At 40.8% G+C, this 16723-nt stretch overlaps 1 protein-coding gene across 1 annotated transcript in view; it reads right to left on the bottom strand.

The window, feature by feature from the left end:
- Window positions 1–9061: 9061 nt before the first annotated feature.
- Window positions 9062–16723, bottom strand: part of LOC126251917 (aminopeptidase N-like) — a 196821-nt gene continuing 189159 nt past the window's right edge. The window contains exon 17 of the mRNA XM_049952649.1: window positions 9062–9265. Within this exon, the coding sequence (XP_049808606.1) occupies window positions 9113–9265 (153 nt within the window). The 3' untranslated portion in view covers window positions 9062–9112. The remainder of the gene's footprint in view (window positions 9266–16723) is intronic.

The raw sequence follows: 16723 nt of genomic DNA on the forward strand, positions 1-16723 counted from the left end.
CCAAGAGTTAAAGAAACGAGTAAAATTCCCACATTCCCAGTGCTAAATTGTAGAATACAGTCGACCACTGGAAACAAATCAAAAGTAGTGAAGTTACAAGCATTGATTCCACTGAAAATAGGACACTTTACTGTCAAATGTAATTTCCTTGTCATTAACAAATTAATACTAAATTGCATGATTGGGATGGACACATTTAGAACTTATAAGACGCAAAATGACATAGGAAGTGGTAAACACTACTTTATTGTAAACGAATAGGTATTTTCTGTCGATTTAATAAAAATGTCACACAAGAAGGTTAAGCAGAAGGAGGAGTCTAATGTACACAGTTAAATTTGTATTTCCTACTGCATTATTTGTAAATACTCACTAGAAGGAACAAGTGCCAGAATCAGATGTAAACTATGAAATGGTAGAGAAAAGGTGAGTCCAGCACCTTAAACGAACAGGAGCAACAGGAACTTACAGATCTGCCCAGAGTTATCAAGGATTATCTGTACAAAACGGATGTTTACCCAGATGAAACTTGTTATGTATCATCATATCCCATTCCTTGGATGAAAAGAGAGGCAGTACGAGAAAAATTAATTGACTGATTAAATGGGGGATCATTCAGCCTTCCTTTTCGCCTTACTGTAGCCCCATTTGGCATGTAAGTAAACCAGACGGATCGGTAAGATTGATGCTGGGTGCTTGGGGTATTAATAATATGCTAGTATCAGTTCCAATCAGGTCTGACAACCTTGATGAACAACTGTTGAAGTTCCATAATACCCGGTATTTTAACATACTGGACCTGAGAACCTCCTACCGACAAATCAAACTCTATTCAAATAGTAAAAAGTACACAACTTTTGTAGGCGGTGGTAGAAGCTTTGAATTCTGCATCTTGCCATTTGGCCTGAATATAGGTGCAGGTGTATTCATCGCAATCCCAGATTAAGTACTAGGACCAGAGCTACTTCGCAAGTTTACAGACTATGTTGACAACATGTTAATCGCCACTCCCACTTGGTCAGAACACATTCAGCTGACTGAGAAAGTTTTACAACGTTTTTCAGAACACAAGGTGACAGCCAAATTAAAAAAGTTTGACTTTGGCAGGAAGAAGGTAAAATTTCGTGGTCACATTATCTCTGAACAACGTATCCTCCCTGAGCCTAAGAAATTCCATGCCATATGCAATTGTCCTGCTCTTAGAAACTAGAAACAATTTAAAGCTTATTTAGGATTAGCATCATTCTTCCGGTAAGTTCATATCCAAACAACTGATGAACAGTGACGCCCTGCTTAATTTATTACGAAAAAACAAACCATGGCTGTTGGATGACAAGTACCAAGAGGATTTCAATAATATTAAAGCGGCATTAGTGAATGCAAACATACTTAGTCACCCTGATATGGAGAAGGACTTCTGTTTGTGCACAGTCGCCTCCTCGCGGAGTCTGGGGGCATGTCTGTTCCAGATGAGAGAGGAAGATGGTAAGATACTGCCGAAGGTAATTAGTTTTTCTAGCCACACATTAACTGAGGCAAGAAGTTATATTCTGAATCAGAATTGGGAAGTTTGGTAGTAGTGTGGGCATTCAAAAAATTTGAGTACTTTTTATGGAGTAAGAGTGCAAAAGTATTTTGTGATAACCAATCTCTTTCATTTTTGTTGATATGCAGATTACTGCACAGGAGATTGGCAAGGTGGTGTGTATAACTGCAAGAGTTTAACTCTGAAATTATTTATATCAAGGGCAGTCAGAACATCATTGCCGATTTTCTATCAAGGTAACCTCAAGGTCTAGATGGATTTACTGAACTTTGGAACTGGATTCTGAGATAAGAAATTTTCTTATACAAAGCAAAATACCGCAATCTGACTACAGTAAGTTTTATAAACAAATGAAAACCATGCAACGATAGGACCTAAGATGGAGCAAGGTCAAAAGAAAACTAACACAGGAAGGCAACGACAGGTGAAATATGTGGTACAGGGAATATAAAGGTGTTTTATTCCATCGCAAACTTCCTGACTCAGAAAACCGGTGCGTTGACTTCCTGAGAACTACATTGAGGAATTCATAGTGTACACCCATGAAGCGTGGGAATACTATGGGTTAAGTTAATGTACCGAGAAGATAGGTAAACATTGCTACTTCCAAATTTGAGACGACAACCACTTCAAGTACTACGAAAATGTAGAGTGTGTCTGTGTCAGAAGGCAAAACGTTCTAACTTTTTTAAACATATTGAGTATCACCCGATTTTAACTAAGAAACCTCTAGATTTAGTGTCTCTGGATGCGCCTGGCATCTATCCAAGAGGCAAGGGTGGAGTAGAATACGCAGTAGCACTATATGATGTTTTTACAAAGCATATGAAGATGGACGCTGTATGTAGCGCAACAGCGACCTCCGTCAGGAAAAGGATCGAAGAAGATTATTTGAGGAGGATAGGAAAGCCACAAGTGATACTTACTGATAATGCCTCGTATTATATAGGACAGATAGGATATCACTGGATATAAAACACATCTTAGTATCAAGATACCAACCCGAAGCATCACTCGCAGAAAGATTATTCAAAGAATTTAATCAGTTCATAAGAACGTACACACTGCACATATACACAAAATGGGTAGAATATGTCACACCTTACATGTAGTTCGTTAACAATCTCACAAATTCTTCCACTGGTTTCACACCATATGGATTACTGTTTTACACCAGACAAAAGGACGAATGGGAGTCACCACTACCAAAAATACCAGCGATGGAAATGACATTACAGGGGAAAATTAAACAGCAGTAATCACACTGGAAAACAGGGCTGAATAAAGGAAGAAAATCTATGATCAGAAACTGAAGCATTTTACACAGTCTAGTGAAGGCCAACGAGTTCTGTTTCGAATCCATCATAAGTCAACAAAAATAGGAAAGTTAAACAAGAAGTGGCAATCACTTTACACAGGACCGTATATAATTTCCAAAATCCCATGTCCTGGAACTTATAGATTGATTTACAAAGTTCTCTACCCTCCCCCCCTCCCCCCTTAAGGACTTAAAGGCATTTGTGGTGTAAATATTTTTGACACAAGTACTTTTATTGAAAATGATTATACATAGTGTGCATAATAGTAATCTTATTTCTGATTTCTTTTGAATACTAGTGTTAAGGAAACATGTTCAGATATAAGAGATTTTACTTGTATTTTCATATATGAAGTAGCAGGTAAGTGAAATTGAGATAGACATTAATGATACAGCGCTTCGATTGACTCAAGGAGCGGCGAAGCAGAGCAGAACTTGCCACACGCACTGGGGTGTAATCGCAACAGTGAGCTACATCAGCAGACGAGGTGAAAGCGACTTGCGCACATGCACATGTAAATATGGCCGCAGGAGGTTTAGTTATTAGACAGCTGACACGTTAAATGACCGCCAGCTAACAAAATTAAATGCAATTCGCCCACAACATATTTATAAGAATTGTATACATATAGGAAGAAAGAAAGAAAGAATAACTATATTATAACTACAAACTTAAGGTGAACTATATATATATATATATATATATATATATATATATATATATATATATGCAATGTTGGACTAAGGAAATGTACAGGGGACTACGAGTAATATCTACATTATGTTAACCTACTATATACAGATATGTACAGGTGCTTACAGAAAGTGAACATGTAAGATACATTTAAGGATATGAACGATGACAGCTAAGATGAAAGCGGAATGCAAAGATGAGGAGCATAAATACCTCACGCTTTATAGAATTTTGTGGATACTTCTCCTTACAGGGTAAAGATAAGTGAAGCTGGTGATGTACTGGGCTAAACAGACAAATATAACGGCTGCACACTAACGTAAAAGAATGACTGAATCTGTGGCTGCTGAGCTACTACACATTTAGTTTTAAGTTAGGTTCAATTTTTTTCTTTTCAGCGACCAGTTCAAAAATGGCTCTGAGCACTATGGGACTTAACATCTGAGGTCATCAGTCCCCTAGAACTTAGAACTACTTAAACCTAACTAACCTAAGGACATCACACACATCCATGCCCAAGGCAGGATTCGAACCTGCGACCGTAGCGGTCGCGCGTTTCCAGACTGAAGCGCCTTTAACCACGTGGCCACACTGGCCGGCTCAGCGACCAGTGCAGCGAATCGGCGTGAAGGAGGAAATAATAAGCCTAGAGAGTGACATGGTACCATACAAGTTCTCAAGCCTCACCTCAAGCGAATGAAATTTAGTCGTAAGAAATATTATACATATAAGTGATATGAATGAACGATTCAAAGCATATGCAGTAGCAGCCCGGTAAGTGATATCGTAATGATACAGGTTTGATACTACCAAACAGGTAAGGTGCCAACTTACATACAGGGTACAGTCTCTGCTTCACAAACTGTGTATGTGTGTGTGAGAGAGAGAGAGAGAAATAGATCATTATGAACAGGATTATTATTCGTGCCACATGTGGTAGCCGTGCCGTCTAGGGCGCCTTGCCACGGATCACGTGGCTCCCCTGTTGGAGGTTCGAGTCCTCCCTCGGGCATGTGTGTGTGTGTGTGTGTGTGTGTGTGTGTGTGTGTGTGTGTGTGTGTTGTCCTTAGTGTAAGTTACTTTAAGTTAGATTAAGTAGTGTGTAAGACTAGGGACTGATGACCTCAGTAGTTGGTCCCATAGGAACTTACCATAAATGTTCAAAAATTATTTGTCACGTCAACAAGAAGAAATAACTCACGCAATTTCGGCATGTCAAATGACAACAACATTTGTGGAAATGAAACACATGTCATGAATACTTAAGTTACACATCGTCTGGAGTGAACAATGTCTATTTCATGTAGTAGAAACATAAGAAGAATCTACCATGAACAATGCTGATTGAGAGTCTACTTGTAACATGATATTTGAGTTATGTGTGCTTTCCTGACTAATCCGATGGGTCTGTAGTCAAATAGATTCTTCCTTTCATTCTTAGAGGTGATGCTAAGCATAGTTTGGCAAGCAGTGCGTAGTGTATTTGAAGTAGATGCTGATGCTTTCCCACCTGCTCCCATAAATAAATAACAAGCTCCCATAAATAAAGTGAAAGGAATTATGTATAATGTTTCTTTTGTAAAGATTTGTGGTGCACAAACTTATGGATATATATGTGTATATAAGGATGATCGATGTAACTGAGGTTAAGCACTTTTATTCTATAATATGAATGTAAATTAATCTATTATTTACAAACTAAACTGATATGATTGTAGCGTTTTAACTATTCCCCAACTTAAAATATGAAGTAATTGTGCGTGGAGTTTCAGCAAAATATGTAACATATGAATGTATTAAAATTTAACTATGTAAGTAACAACTTGTTTAAAGAGTAACAGCATACAAAAGCAGTCGCTTTATGCAAAATAAGTGATTAATAAAGGTGGACGGCAATTAGGTAAGGAATCTGTGTGAAAGTGAATCTTTTTTCTAAAGTTAAATGTGTTGATGCTTAGTACGTGTGTGCAAACCTACAAAAACTTTTACTGAACTACACGCACGAATAAATGGAGAAGTGTTTTGTATGGGAACTTACCTTATCGGCAGTTGCTGATCAACGGATTTCCTCTCTGCTGAATAAGCTTTTTACGACGGGTAAACAATGGGTCCCGGTCCGTAAAAATGGAGGTCACAGCATCGAAATTACCACAAGCACGCACCCCGTTTCGAAGAAATGAACAAATATTTGTAGAGGAATCCCTGTTGCAACACATGATTACTTCGCTGTTTCAATCCACGTCAAATGGACATGCACGAATTAAAAGTATTCAGCAAGGACGCAACCATTAAAAGACCCAGTGGCAGGCCGCCAACTACTTGCCATGCGCATGGGCGCAGTAATAAAAGCGACTTGACTAAACCAAGTGTTATTGAATATTCACAGTATTTTATATTTGTCCCCCCTTTTTATAACTTAGTTTCCTTTTAATTATTAGGGTTAGTATATATATACATATAATAAGTTAAAGCGACATCTCCACTTATCATGATGTAAGCCTATCTAAAAGACCGAGAAATAAAGGGCTTTGCCCCTCCCCCCGTCCCCCCCCCCAAATGGTAACAGAGAGTAAACAATGAAACATATGAACCTGCCTAACATTCTACACCACCATACGATGTCGATGTAGAGGGGGGACAATTGTGTAATACCTAAACAATACATTGCCATAGAAGACAGCAAACATAGGCTTTTAAAATTAACTTTGTAACAGAAGAGCAATTTCCGGAGAATATTCATTTTTTTAAACAACTTTAGTTTCAGTCTTACTTGAGAGTACTTATGTTTAAGATATCACATAAAAAGGATGTGTATATATTACGCAGGCATCAACAATGTGTGGTAAATGCTATGTGTGCATAAAAATGCAAAAAAATACATATATTAAAATCATCAGAGCTGCAAGAATATTTTTTATTTATTACGCCAAAATATTCCAAGATTCATAAATAAGCATGACTTTTGCCTGCAATCATAAGAAGAGGCAGTAATATCTTCCATGCTGCAAGACATCTTAAAAAATATATGTGCTAATCATCAAGATTTAGTGGATGGACTACGTGATTGGCAATCACAGAAAATTAGAGGTAAATTAATGAAATCAGTGCAACCGAATAGTGACTTCTATTAAATACATATGTGTAATAATCGAACAATTGAATTTTTGTTAAGCGCCAAGTTTGCTGCAAAATCAGACATTCTAAAAGATCTTCATGGACTGAGTAAGAAAAGTTATCCTATAAACATTATTCATTTTTGTGACTTCAGAATTTGTATGTTGTATTGTATTTTTCTTACACTATGAGAAAGACGGTTCTTGGCACCAATTTAGATTCAACAAGAATTCATGCTTTATTTACAGTACTGCAAGTAGTAATTATCTCTCATAATGCAAATTTCATGCCGATTCATATTCTTTGTGTTAGCTGTTGGGCTGCCTCCCAGCACTGTTATTCCAAACTCGACCAACAGACTAACACACAGGTTGGCATAGGTAGGCACTATGTTGGTGCCCATGGCTATGCTGCAGATTTGTTTGCCTACCTTCCCTTCAAATGAAAAATTGTTGATAGTCAGGGTGTAGTTGTTAATGTGTAAAAGGAGTGAGGTGGTGCATTAGGAATCTGAAAGACAATGGGACAAATAGTATTCGATAGCGGTAGGGCCATGGGCAAGAAGGGTGTTGGTATATAGGGAGGTGGCATCAACAGGGATGAGGAGAGATCCACCGGTAAAGGGGTGAGTATGGTGGAGAGTCAGTGAAGGAAGTGGTTAGTCTGTTTGCTGTGGGAGGCTAGTTTTGTACAGTTGGTTTGAGATGTTGGTCAACAAGAGCAGAAATTCTTTTCTTGGAAGCACAATAACCAGCTACTTTGGAATATCCAGAATTTTTGGGTTTGGGGATTCTGGGGAGCATGTGTGTGTGGCGTGTTGTTGGAGTGATGAGGCCGATGAACTTGGGGAAGAGGTTCTGGGAAGGGCCTGTGTATTTCAGTAGGCACTAGAGGCTATGGTGGACTTCTGGGATGTGATCACTCTGGTAGAGCTTGCAGATGGAGCAGACAGGCAGTTGACAGAAGTCTTCTGTCAGGTAGTCCCTGCAACTCATTACAACAGTGATGGAACTTCTGTCTACAGGTAGAATGATTAGGTCAGAATGTGTTCGAATTTGTGTATGGCTGTCCTCCCTTCTGGTGAAAGGTTAGTGTTCTTAGGAAGGGCTCTGGGGAAGGTTGGCAGGACCAAATTGGAGGTAATTAATTCTTGTAAGCTGACTATGGGGTGGTTAGTTGCGAGGGGGACAGGTGGAGAGGGTCATAGTTTGGTGGTGGTAGGAACTGGTAGAGGCACGATTCAGTGATGGGATTAGGCTGGCTTTGGTTGGAGGGATTAGTTGCAAGAAGTGTATCCACTGAAATAACTGGAGAAGGAGAGTAGGTCTTTGTCAAGTCTAATGTGTTTAAATTTTTGTATGAGGTTGATGGTGAGGACTTAGGATAGAACTAAAACTTCTGTGGGACTGGAGTTTTTGGTGGACAGGATAATAACAGTTTTTTGGTTTGTTTGAGTCCTGCATTTTGTGGAGTGTTGGAAGGGAGTTTTGCAGGATGTGGTAAATTTAAGAGGTCAGCTAGGCAGGGTCTGGGTGCTAAGAGGGGATGGCAAGGGGTTCACAGTGTATAGGATGACTGTTGATGCACAGTGGAGCGCCAAGGAGGGAGTAGGATGTCAACATGTTGGATAGTTTATGGAGGTGGTGTCTGCAAAGCTCCTCCAGTGCTGGAGTGCAAGGGTATCAATTTCAGAGATGGTATGTATGTACTATGTATTGCACTGTACCAGTATCGTGTGGAGGGAGTAGAGATGGTTCTGGGAAGCCTGTGCCATGGAGATGTGTTTTTGCAGTATCAGGTTTGTGAGGGATAGAGACTGGTGGAATTTTAAAATGTGAAGGTCATTGTGAATGGAGGGGTGGAGTGCATACAGAAAAGTATATTTATGGGTAGGCCATTTGGGGGAGGGAGCGATTTCATAGTTTAGGCAGCATTTTAGGAACAGTTTTTGGGACTGGATTTTATCCAGTGAAGTTGATAATCTCTGGTTAAAGGAATAAACAAGAATCTGCAGCTGTGTCTTAACTTAAAAACGTATCTGAATGATTATGCGAAATTTAAATTGAAAATTCTTGTGGGGCACGCACACTTCTGTGTGAAGTTCAATGATCTCTGTTTAAAGGAATAGACAAGAATCTGCAGCTATGTCTTAACCTGAAAATAATTGTTCAAATTTTTGCATTAAGATTAGGGCCAGTATAAAGATACAGCGTAAACATACAGTCTGTTTTTGTTGGAATGGAGTATTCCCGCTGAAATATGAAGTCCCTCCTGTGCAGTGAATAATGCTCTATGTGCCAGCAGGCAACTTTTGGAAATGGTAAAAGGATCTTGAGAATAGGTAACAATGAAAAAAATTCAGTTGAAGACATGAAGCACTCAGCTCCTTTTATACTGTACATCATTTAAGATTTGTATAGCAAGGTGTATGTCACATTATTCAAATAGAATTATGCTGTCGCTGTTGTATCCAATGCTGTAACCAATGAGAGGCAGCATGACGCAAGGTATGACAATGCACTAAGGTAGTATGCCTTGACGATGTTGCTGATGCCAATCTTTGGTTCCCCATTGAGGTTGCCAGCAAGCTTGCCTGCAACAGAAACACAATGTATGAAACACTTATATGTCAAATGTCTTGAGAATTTTGTCTACTTCTCCTGTCATGCACTAATGTGAAGCAAACCTTGAGAGTTTCTGCAATCATATGGACAATGGTACTCTTCTTTTTCAATAAATCATTAAAAAGACAATTCTTCAGCCACTCGTGTGTCTGACTCGGGATAGATAAGTAAGTCTAAAGCCTGAGAGTTGATTCTTTGTGTTGCGTCATTTATTTATTATTTTAAGACTATTTTCTATACTCTGTACTTTAACTGTCTATACAATATTGTTATCATTCTAGGTGGTGCCTACATTCTCATATGCCTTGCCAGGCTTCTGAAATATGTAGCCCATTTATGCATAAGCCTGCCATTTAGTCACAATGCAATAAAATGTTTTAACCTGTAATTTTATTTATCCAATTGATTAAAAGGACTAATAAATGGCCTTTTATTAGTCCAGTCTGAATTCAATTGAAGAGTATTTATTGAAGGTGACTGCGAATACTCATCCAATAGAAAATTCATGGCAAATTTGAATTCATGCCAAAACTCTTCAACAATCTATGTCATAACCTGTTTTTCCAATTAAAAGGATCGCTATTCATGTCTTGCTTTTCACCAGACTTTCACTGGAAAGAAAAAAGCTTGACGATGCCTCTTACAAATTTTTCAACTCTAGACAGGATCTGGAAATTGACACCTTTGTGGTGATTGATCCTAGGCTTTAAGCCACTTTTAATGAAGAGATTGGTGTATTAATAGGTATTTGTGTTATTAGTTCTTTAAGGTAACATTTTGTAGGTGTGATTAAAGATCAACAGGCAAATTCCATAGTCCTAGTTTACTGGAAAGCCTTTCTCACACTGTCACACTGCAGACTGCTAACATACGTCCAAGTATACAGAATAAGTTTTAGATATGTGAGTGGCTCAAAGAAGTTTTGAGTAGCAGAATACATTACATTGCACTGAATGGTAAGAGTTTATCAGACATACAGATACCATCAGAAGGGCCCCAGGAAAGTGTAATGGAACCGCTCTTGTTCCCTGTATACGTAAATGATCTGATGGGTAGAACAGGCAGCAATCTGTGTCTGTTTGCTTATGATGTTGTATTGTACAGTAATCTGTTTTTCTTTGAGTGACCATAGGAGGATAAAGGTGGCTTGCATGGACCTTCTGTTTGGTGAGATTAATGGCAGCTTGCTCTAAACGTGAAATAATACAAGTTAATGCAGATGAGTAGGAAACACAGTCCTGTTATATTCCGACACATTATTAGTGGTGTGCTGCTAGACATATTCATATCTACAGTGACTAGAAATGAACAAGTCTGGAAATAACTTCAGAACCAGCAGTGGCTGGCCAACTGGCCAAGAGCATCAACAGCACGTCACCAGAGAGCAACAGGTGGGTGACACGAGAGAATGACAGACAATGGAAATGGTATGGCAGAATAACAAGGGCCAAAGGGCAAACCAAGACCAGAATTCTAAGAAGAAGGGAATTCAGAACCGACACGACAATGTGTAGTGAGATCTATATGGTAATTCAAAGAAATCCCAAGTAACAGATGTAGAGGCCACAGTGCTAAGTTTAAAGGGTGATCGCAAACCCTGATAGGCTGGCCGGAAAGGCGTGACTTGTAGCAATGCTTACATCAGCATCTGCAGTGCCTGCAATTACAGCAGTTCCACCTATTGGCAATCATCGATGTCCATACCATCCAGCAGGTCTATAAATGTGCTGGGCTGGGGTACCAGAACCCTCACCCTCAAAAGGTCACGTAGAGTCGGAAGCACCCTGGATGATTCTGAGGAAGGCAGAAAGGTGGAATATGCCCACATGGCTGCACCCAGCAGAAAGTGCCTGGGAAGCTGGGTTCGGGTTTCTATCAATTGTGTGGCCAGGAGGTGGATGAGAGTATGTGGCTGCCACCCATGGAAGAGCACCATTGCGCCTTGGTCATGGACAGAAGTGGAATGGAAGGTGCTGAGAAATAGTGTGAGTGCAGCTGTGTATGGAAGTACCCACCACTTTCAACATTTATTGCTTAAATGTACGGACCATATGCTCCACTTTAGCATTGGAGGACAGGTGAGATGGTGGACTACATTAGTGCTTAATGCCACTGGAGGCACAAGATTGTTTGAAAGTCAGTGCAGTAAATTGTGGCCCATTATCTGACATGATGGTGTGAGGAAGCCCTTCAATGGAGAGAACTGGGATGAGAGCAGTGTGAGTGCCATCATTGGTGGACGTCATGTTGACCACACGTTGGTTGTTACAATAAGCATCCATGACAATGAGCCATATAGATCCCAGAAAGGGGCCAGCGAAGTCAAGATGAATGTGATCCCAGGCATGGTGAGGGTGGGCCAGGGGCAAAAGATTGAGGCAGAGCTGCCCCTGTGCCAGGCACAAGCAAAACAGATGCATACCATGGTCTCCACATATTTGTTCTGTCCTGACTAGTATGCATGGTGCTTCATGAGGGCCTTCATCTGTGACATGCCCCAATACCCACAATGGAGGAGGTGCAAACATATAAGTGCAAGGTAGATGGGATGATGACACAGTGAATATTTGCATATGTGTGAAGCAGGAAAACATTGGAGATGACAGACAATTAGTTGTAGTGGCGCTTACAGGCCCACAGCTTGGGATCAGTGCATATCACACCACAAGATTGGGTGACAATGCATGTTCATGATGATGTGAGTAGCTATAATGAGTAACCCATCCAAAATCTGCCATCGTTCTTGTCAATGTGGAAACAGGAGATTTCCTGTCAGTCAAATGCTGAATGCTGGCCAGGCTCTGAGAGCAGATGGGAAAGGGCCTCTACATTAGCATATTGTGCCGTGAGCTTGTATTTAATGGTATAAATGTAGGAGCTGAGGAAAAGCACCGATTGCTGGAGGTATTGTATTGTCCACTTCAGAAGCTGAGAGCAGGGTCCAAAGAGAGCCAAGAGCAGCTTTTGGTCCATAACGAGGATAAAGTTGGTCCTGGAAAGGTAAACATAGAACTTCTTAATGGCAAAGATGATTACCATAGCCTCTTTCTTGAACTGCAAGTAGTTCATTTGAGAAGATGTCAACGTATCTGATGTACAGGCAATCAACTACTCTGTACTACTATCATTGCTATGTACCAGTACCATGCCAGTGCCATAGGAACCAGCACTCATGGCCAAAACCAGAGGATACAATGGAGTAAATGGCATAATGCAGGACACCAATGCAACATGCACTTCAGCTGTGTGAAAGCATGCTCACAAGCAGCTGTCCATCTGTACTGAACAGCCTTCTTTTGCAGCTTGCTGAGTGTATGCATAATGTGGGCTGCCTGTGGAAGGAACTTACAATAATAATTTACTTTCCCTAAAAAAAACCTGAACTTCCTGTCGCTTTTGGGGGTAGGATAGAGAGTCAATGGCAGAAACATTGCGGCCAGTGGTGTGGATCCCATCTTTATTGCACAAGTGGCCCACGTATTCCACTTGCTCCTGAAGTGACATTTGTGTAAACAGCACCTGAGCTCTGCACCATGCGATATAGTAAGGAGTGTACCAAGGTTGCACAGATGGTCCTGACATGCATCACAATTATGTTATCTGTAGTACAAGTAGGAATGGAAACGGTTAATTTTTCTTGGTGTATCTGGAAAAATCACCAGAGTGAAAAAGTTTCTAAAGGCAAGCACCTGTATTTGTATTAGCCAATGGGAGTGTTGATGACCATAAGGCATTGTGATTCCTCATCCAGGTGTACCTGAAAATATGCTTCAGCAAGGTCTGTCTCAGGGAAATAATCACCTCCAACGATCATTGTGATGAAGTCCTCTGGATGCGGGATGCAGAAATTTTCCACTCATCACTGGCACTTACTGTTGACTTAAAAACTCGACATAGCCAGACAGAGCCTTTGGGTTTACTGACCACCACTTGGGGTGTGGCCCAAGCACTAGTTTTGACCTGTTCAGTTACTCCAGCGGCCTATGGGCGATCGAGTTCTTGCTTAACAGACTCCCCTAAAGAGAGAGGAAGAAGTCACATTTGGCAGAAATATGACACAGCATTAGCACATAGGGAGATATGGGCCTAGAAATCTGTGGTGCACCCAAGGTCAGGGTCAAACAGAGACTACAGGTTGTCAGGGTCTAGTAGGGAACCATGTTAGATAATGACACAAACATTGTCAGTGATGGAGAACCCAAACAGAAAGAAGGCACTGAGGCCATAAATGTTGCCAGCTGAGTGTCTATCAACAAAAAACAGAGTTATCAACTGAACAACCAGTTTCTATGTATTGTTGACTATGAATTGATCCTGGAGAGGAACTGAACTGTTACCATAGGTGACCAACATAAGGAAGGGTGGGGCCAAGTCAGGGGACCCAATAGGAGCATATATGTGGAGGTTGGTCGAAGAAACCGTTCTCCTGTGTCCAGCCAGTAGCAGACGTCCTGGGTTGCAGCCATGGGGGTCATAAGTAACTTAAAAGTAGAAGGATCACCCTGAGAAACAGCTGCCTGAAGTTCATTCACCATTCCCTGATGCATATGGGTGGTGGAATCTGACTGTATTGATGGTTCATAACAAACAGTGAGGAGATGCTCATGTTTCCCATAATGCTCAATGTGTGCCCAATGTGTGCCCAATGATCTGGACAGTGTGCCTGCAGGTGTGACATGAGGCAATCAGGGCATGATGAGAGACCCCACTGCTTACCTCAACGAGTCATGACAGACTATTCAGAGGTTACAGAGACATTCAAAATAAAGGAATCATGCTGGATCGTTGCTATCTGAGGTCGAGGTATGATGCATTCATTTGCAGCCTGTGTGGTCTCAAAAGAATGTATGATTTTCAAAATATTGTATAGGGAAAGGTTGTCCAGTTGGGGGATTACAGTACAAACTTTCAGATCAGAAGCCAGTTGGACCACATCTCAGATCAGTGAATCTGCATATGAAGTTTTGCAAGCTGAGTTTGTACAAGTGAGATTACAATACTGACTCAACCCTTGAAAATCTGTTGTCCATGAATGGTACGGCTGACTAGGTGCCTTGTGGTATTAATGGAACTCAGTGCACAATGTGACCACATGGACTCATTGGAAATAATTATTGGACAACAATTACCACATCTCTTCGATCATAAGTGCAACTGGAGGCGAGAATGGAGTCCACTTCTCCTTTAGCAACGAAAGCATCTCCGGGGAGCCCAAAAAAGAAGGAAGATCGTCAAAGAGAGTCATCCAAAACCTGCAAAATGGTAAAGTGTGCTGTCAGCCACCGCAAATAAATGTCTCAATCTTCTTTAATGACAGAAAATGGCGCAAGCACAAGTGGGTGGCAATCGGGTTGGGAAGTGACCACAGCCTAGATGGTTTGGAAACCCTGAATCTGTAAGCAATTGGACAAAACTTTAAATTGTTGTTAGAACTGATGTTGCTGATGCTGAAACCGCTGGAACAACTGCTGCTACAGGAGCAGCTGTTGCTATTGCCGTTCGACTAGTTGCATGAGCTTGACATCCATGGAACTCCACCAACCGTTTACCTCATCACCAGTTACAATGATGGGAATTGGACAAGCTTGGAAATGAATTCAGAATCAACTGTGGCTGGCCAACTGGCCGAGACCATTGACAGTGAGCCACCAGAAAACAATGCACAGACAGCATGAGAGAACAACAGACAACTGAGTCAGCACAGCAGAATAACAAGTGCAAAGGGCAAACTAAGGTTGAAACACTAAGGCGTATTGAATGAAGAACTAAAACAATGGTGTGTAGCGAGATCCATAAGAATTGGAGAGAAATCACAACTAACAGACAGACTGGCCATGCTGCTAGCTTTAAAGGGCAGCTAGAAGCCCTGACAGGCCAGCTGGAAAGGCATGGTTTACAGTGGTGCTTACATTGACAACTGCAATGTCCACAATTGCAGCAATGCCCCAGTCACCATCATCAATGTCCATACCAGCCGCTGGGTCTTCAAATGTGTTGGGCTGGGGTACAGAACGTCGACTAAATATCTTTCAGAGCAACATAAAATGGAATGAGAATGTACAAGGTCTATTCAAAATGCATCGAACCTTTTTTTTTTGTTGAAACTAACAATGGTATTAGGGTGTGCACACACACTGTTTGTACACATACATAGTGTGCATGCCTGATATTTTTCATGACTGCAGAAACAACAATTTTTTTATAGCCATTGCAGCTGAACACATGTAAGTGGTAGTTGTCAGATTTTGTAACGTGGGCAAAATGACAGAAAAAGTGGAACAACATTATTCCCCAAATTATCTTTTAAGCTCAGCGATTATCAGGTTGAAACAATCTGCAAGATTTAACAAGTGTTTGTGGATGAAGCAACATGTACCACAGAGATAAAGGAGTGGTGCAACATCTACAAAGAAAGCTGCTTATCAGTGGGTGAAGCAAGTACAGGTAGGCCCTCAGCATATGCAAATGAGGTTGGTATAGATCACGTAAGGAACCTGGTAATGCAAGATAGATTATTCATGATCAGAGAATTTGTGAATGAGGTTGAAATTGGTGTTGAATCCATTCGTTCCATTTTAAACAAACATTTGGGCTTCAGAAGGATTTCAGCAAAATTTTTGCTGAGTTGCTAACAACTGAGCAGAAGCAGCTTTCATTGGAGTATTCACAGGACATGCTGGATACTGTGAACAGTCATCCAAACTTTCTCAACGCAGAGATCACTAGTGACGAGTCCTGGGCTTATGGGTACAACCCAGAAACAAAGTTCCAGTCATTAAAGTGGAAGCATCCATCAGCCCTGAGATCCAAAAAAACACAGCAGATCTACAGCATAGTGAAATCCATGCTAACCATATTTTTCAACTCTGATGGTGTGGTCCTTCACAGGTACACCCCAGAAGGTACTAATGTCAATAAGGAGTATTACCAAGAGATTTTGTATCACTTTCTCACTGAAGCAGTGAGATGCAAACAGCCAGACTTGTGATTGGCTGATTTGGGGGAGGGTACCAAACAGCGATTTCATTGGTCCCATAAGATTAGGGAAGGATGGGAAAGGAAGTCAGCCATGCTCTTTTAACGGAACCATCCTGGCACTAGGTTTGTGAGCTGTGGACAGTTGGCACCTTCACCATAATAACACACCCACTCATTGTTCTCAATTGATGGCCAAACACAACACAGCTGAGGTTTATCAACCTCCTTATTCCCCTGACCTAATACCAAGAGTCTTCTGGCTTTGCATAAATGAAAAAGACTCTGTAAGTAACCAGGTTTCAAAAAAGGAATCACATTATACAGAATTTGGTGGAGCAGCTGTGCACCATGCCAAAAGAGGCTTTTCAGCGATTTTTCCAGCAGAGGCAGTAGCATTGGGAGAGATGGGTGGAAGCTCAAGAGGACTACTTTGAAGGTGAACAGCATCA

Source organism: Schistocerca nitens, chromosome 4, assembly GCF_023898315.1.
Source record: "Schistocerca nitens isolate TAMUIC-IGC-003100 chromosome 4, iqSchNite1.1, whole genome shotgun sequence".
Lineage (NCBI taxonomy): Eukaryota > Metazoa > Arthropoda > Insecta > Orthoptera > Acrididae > Schistocerca > Schistocerca nitens.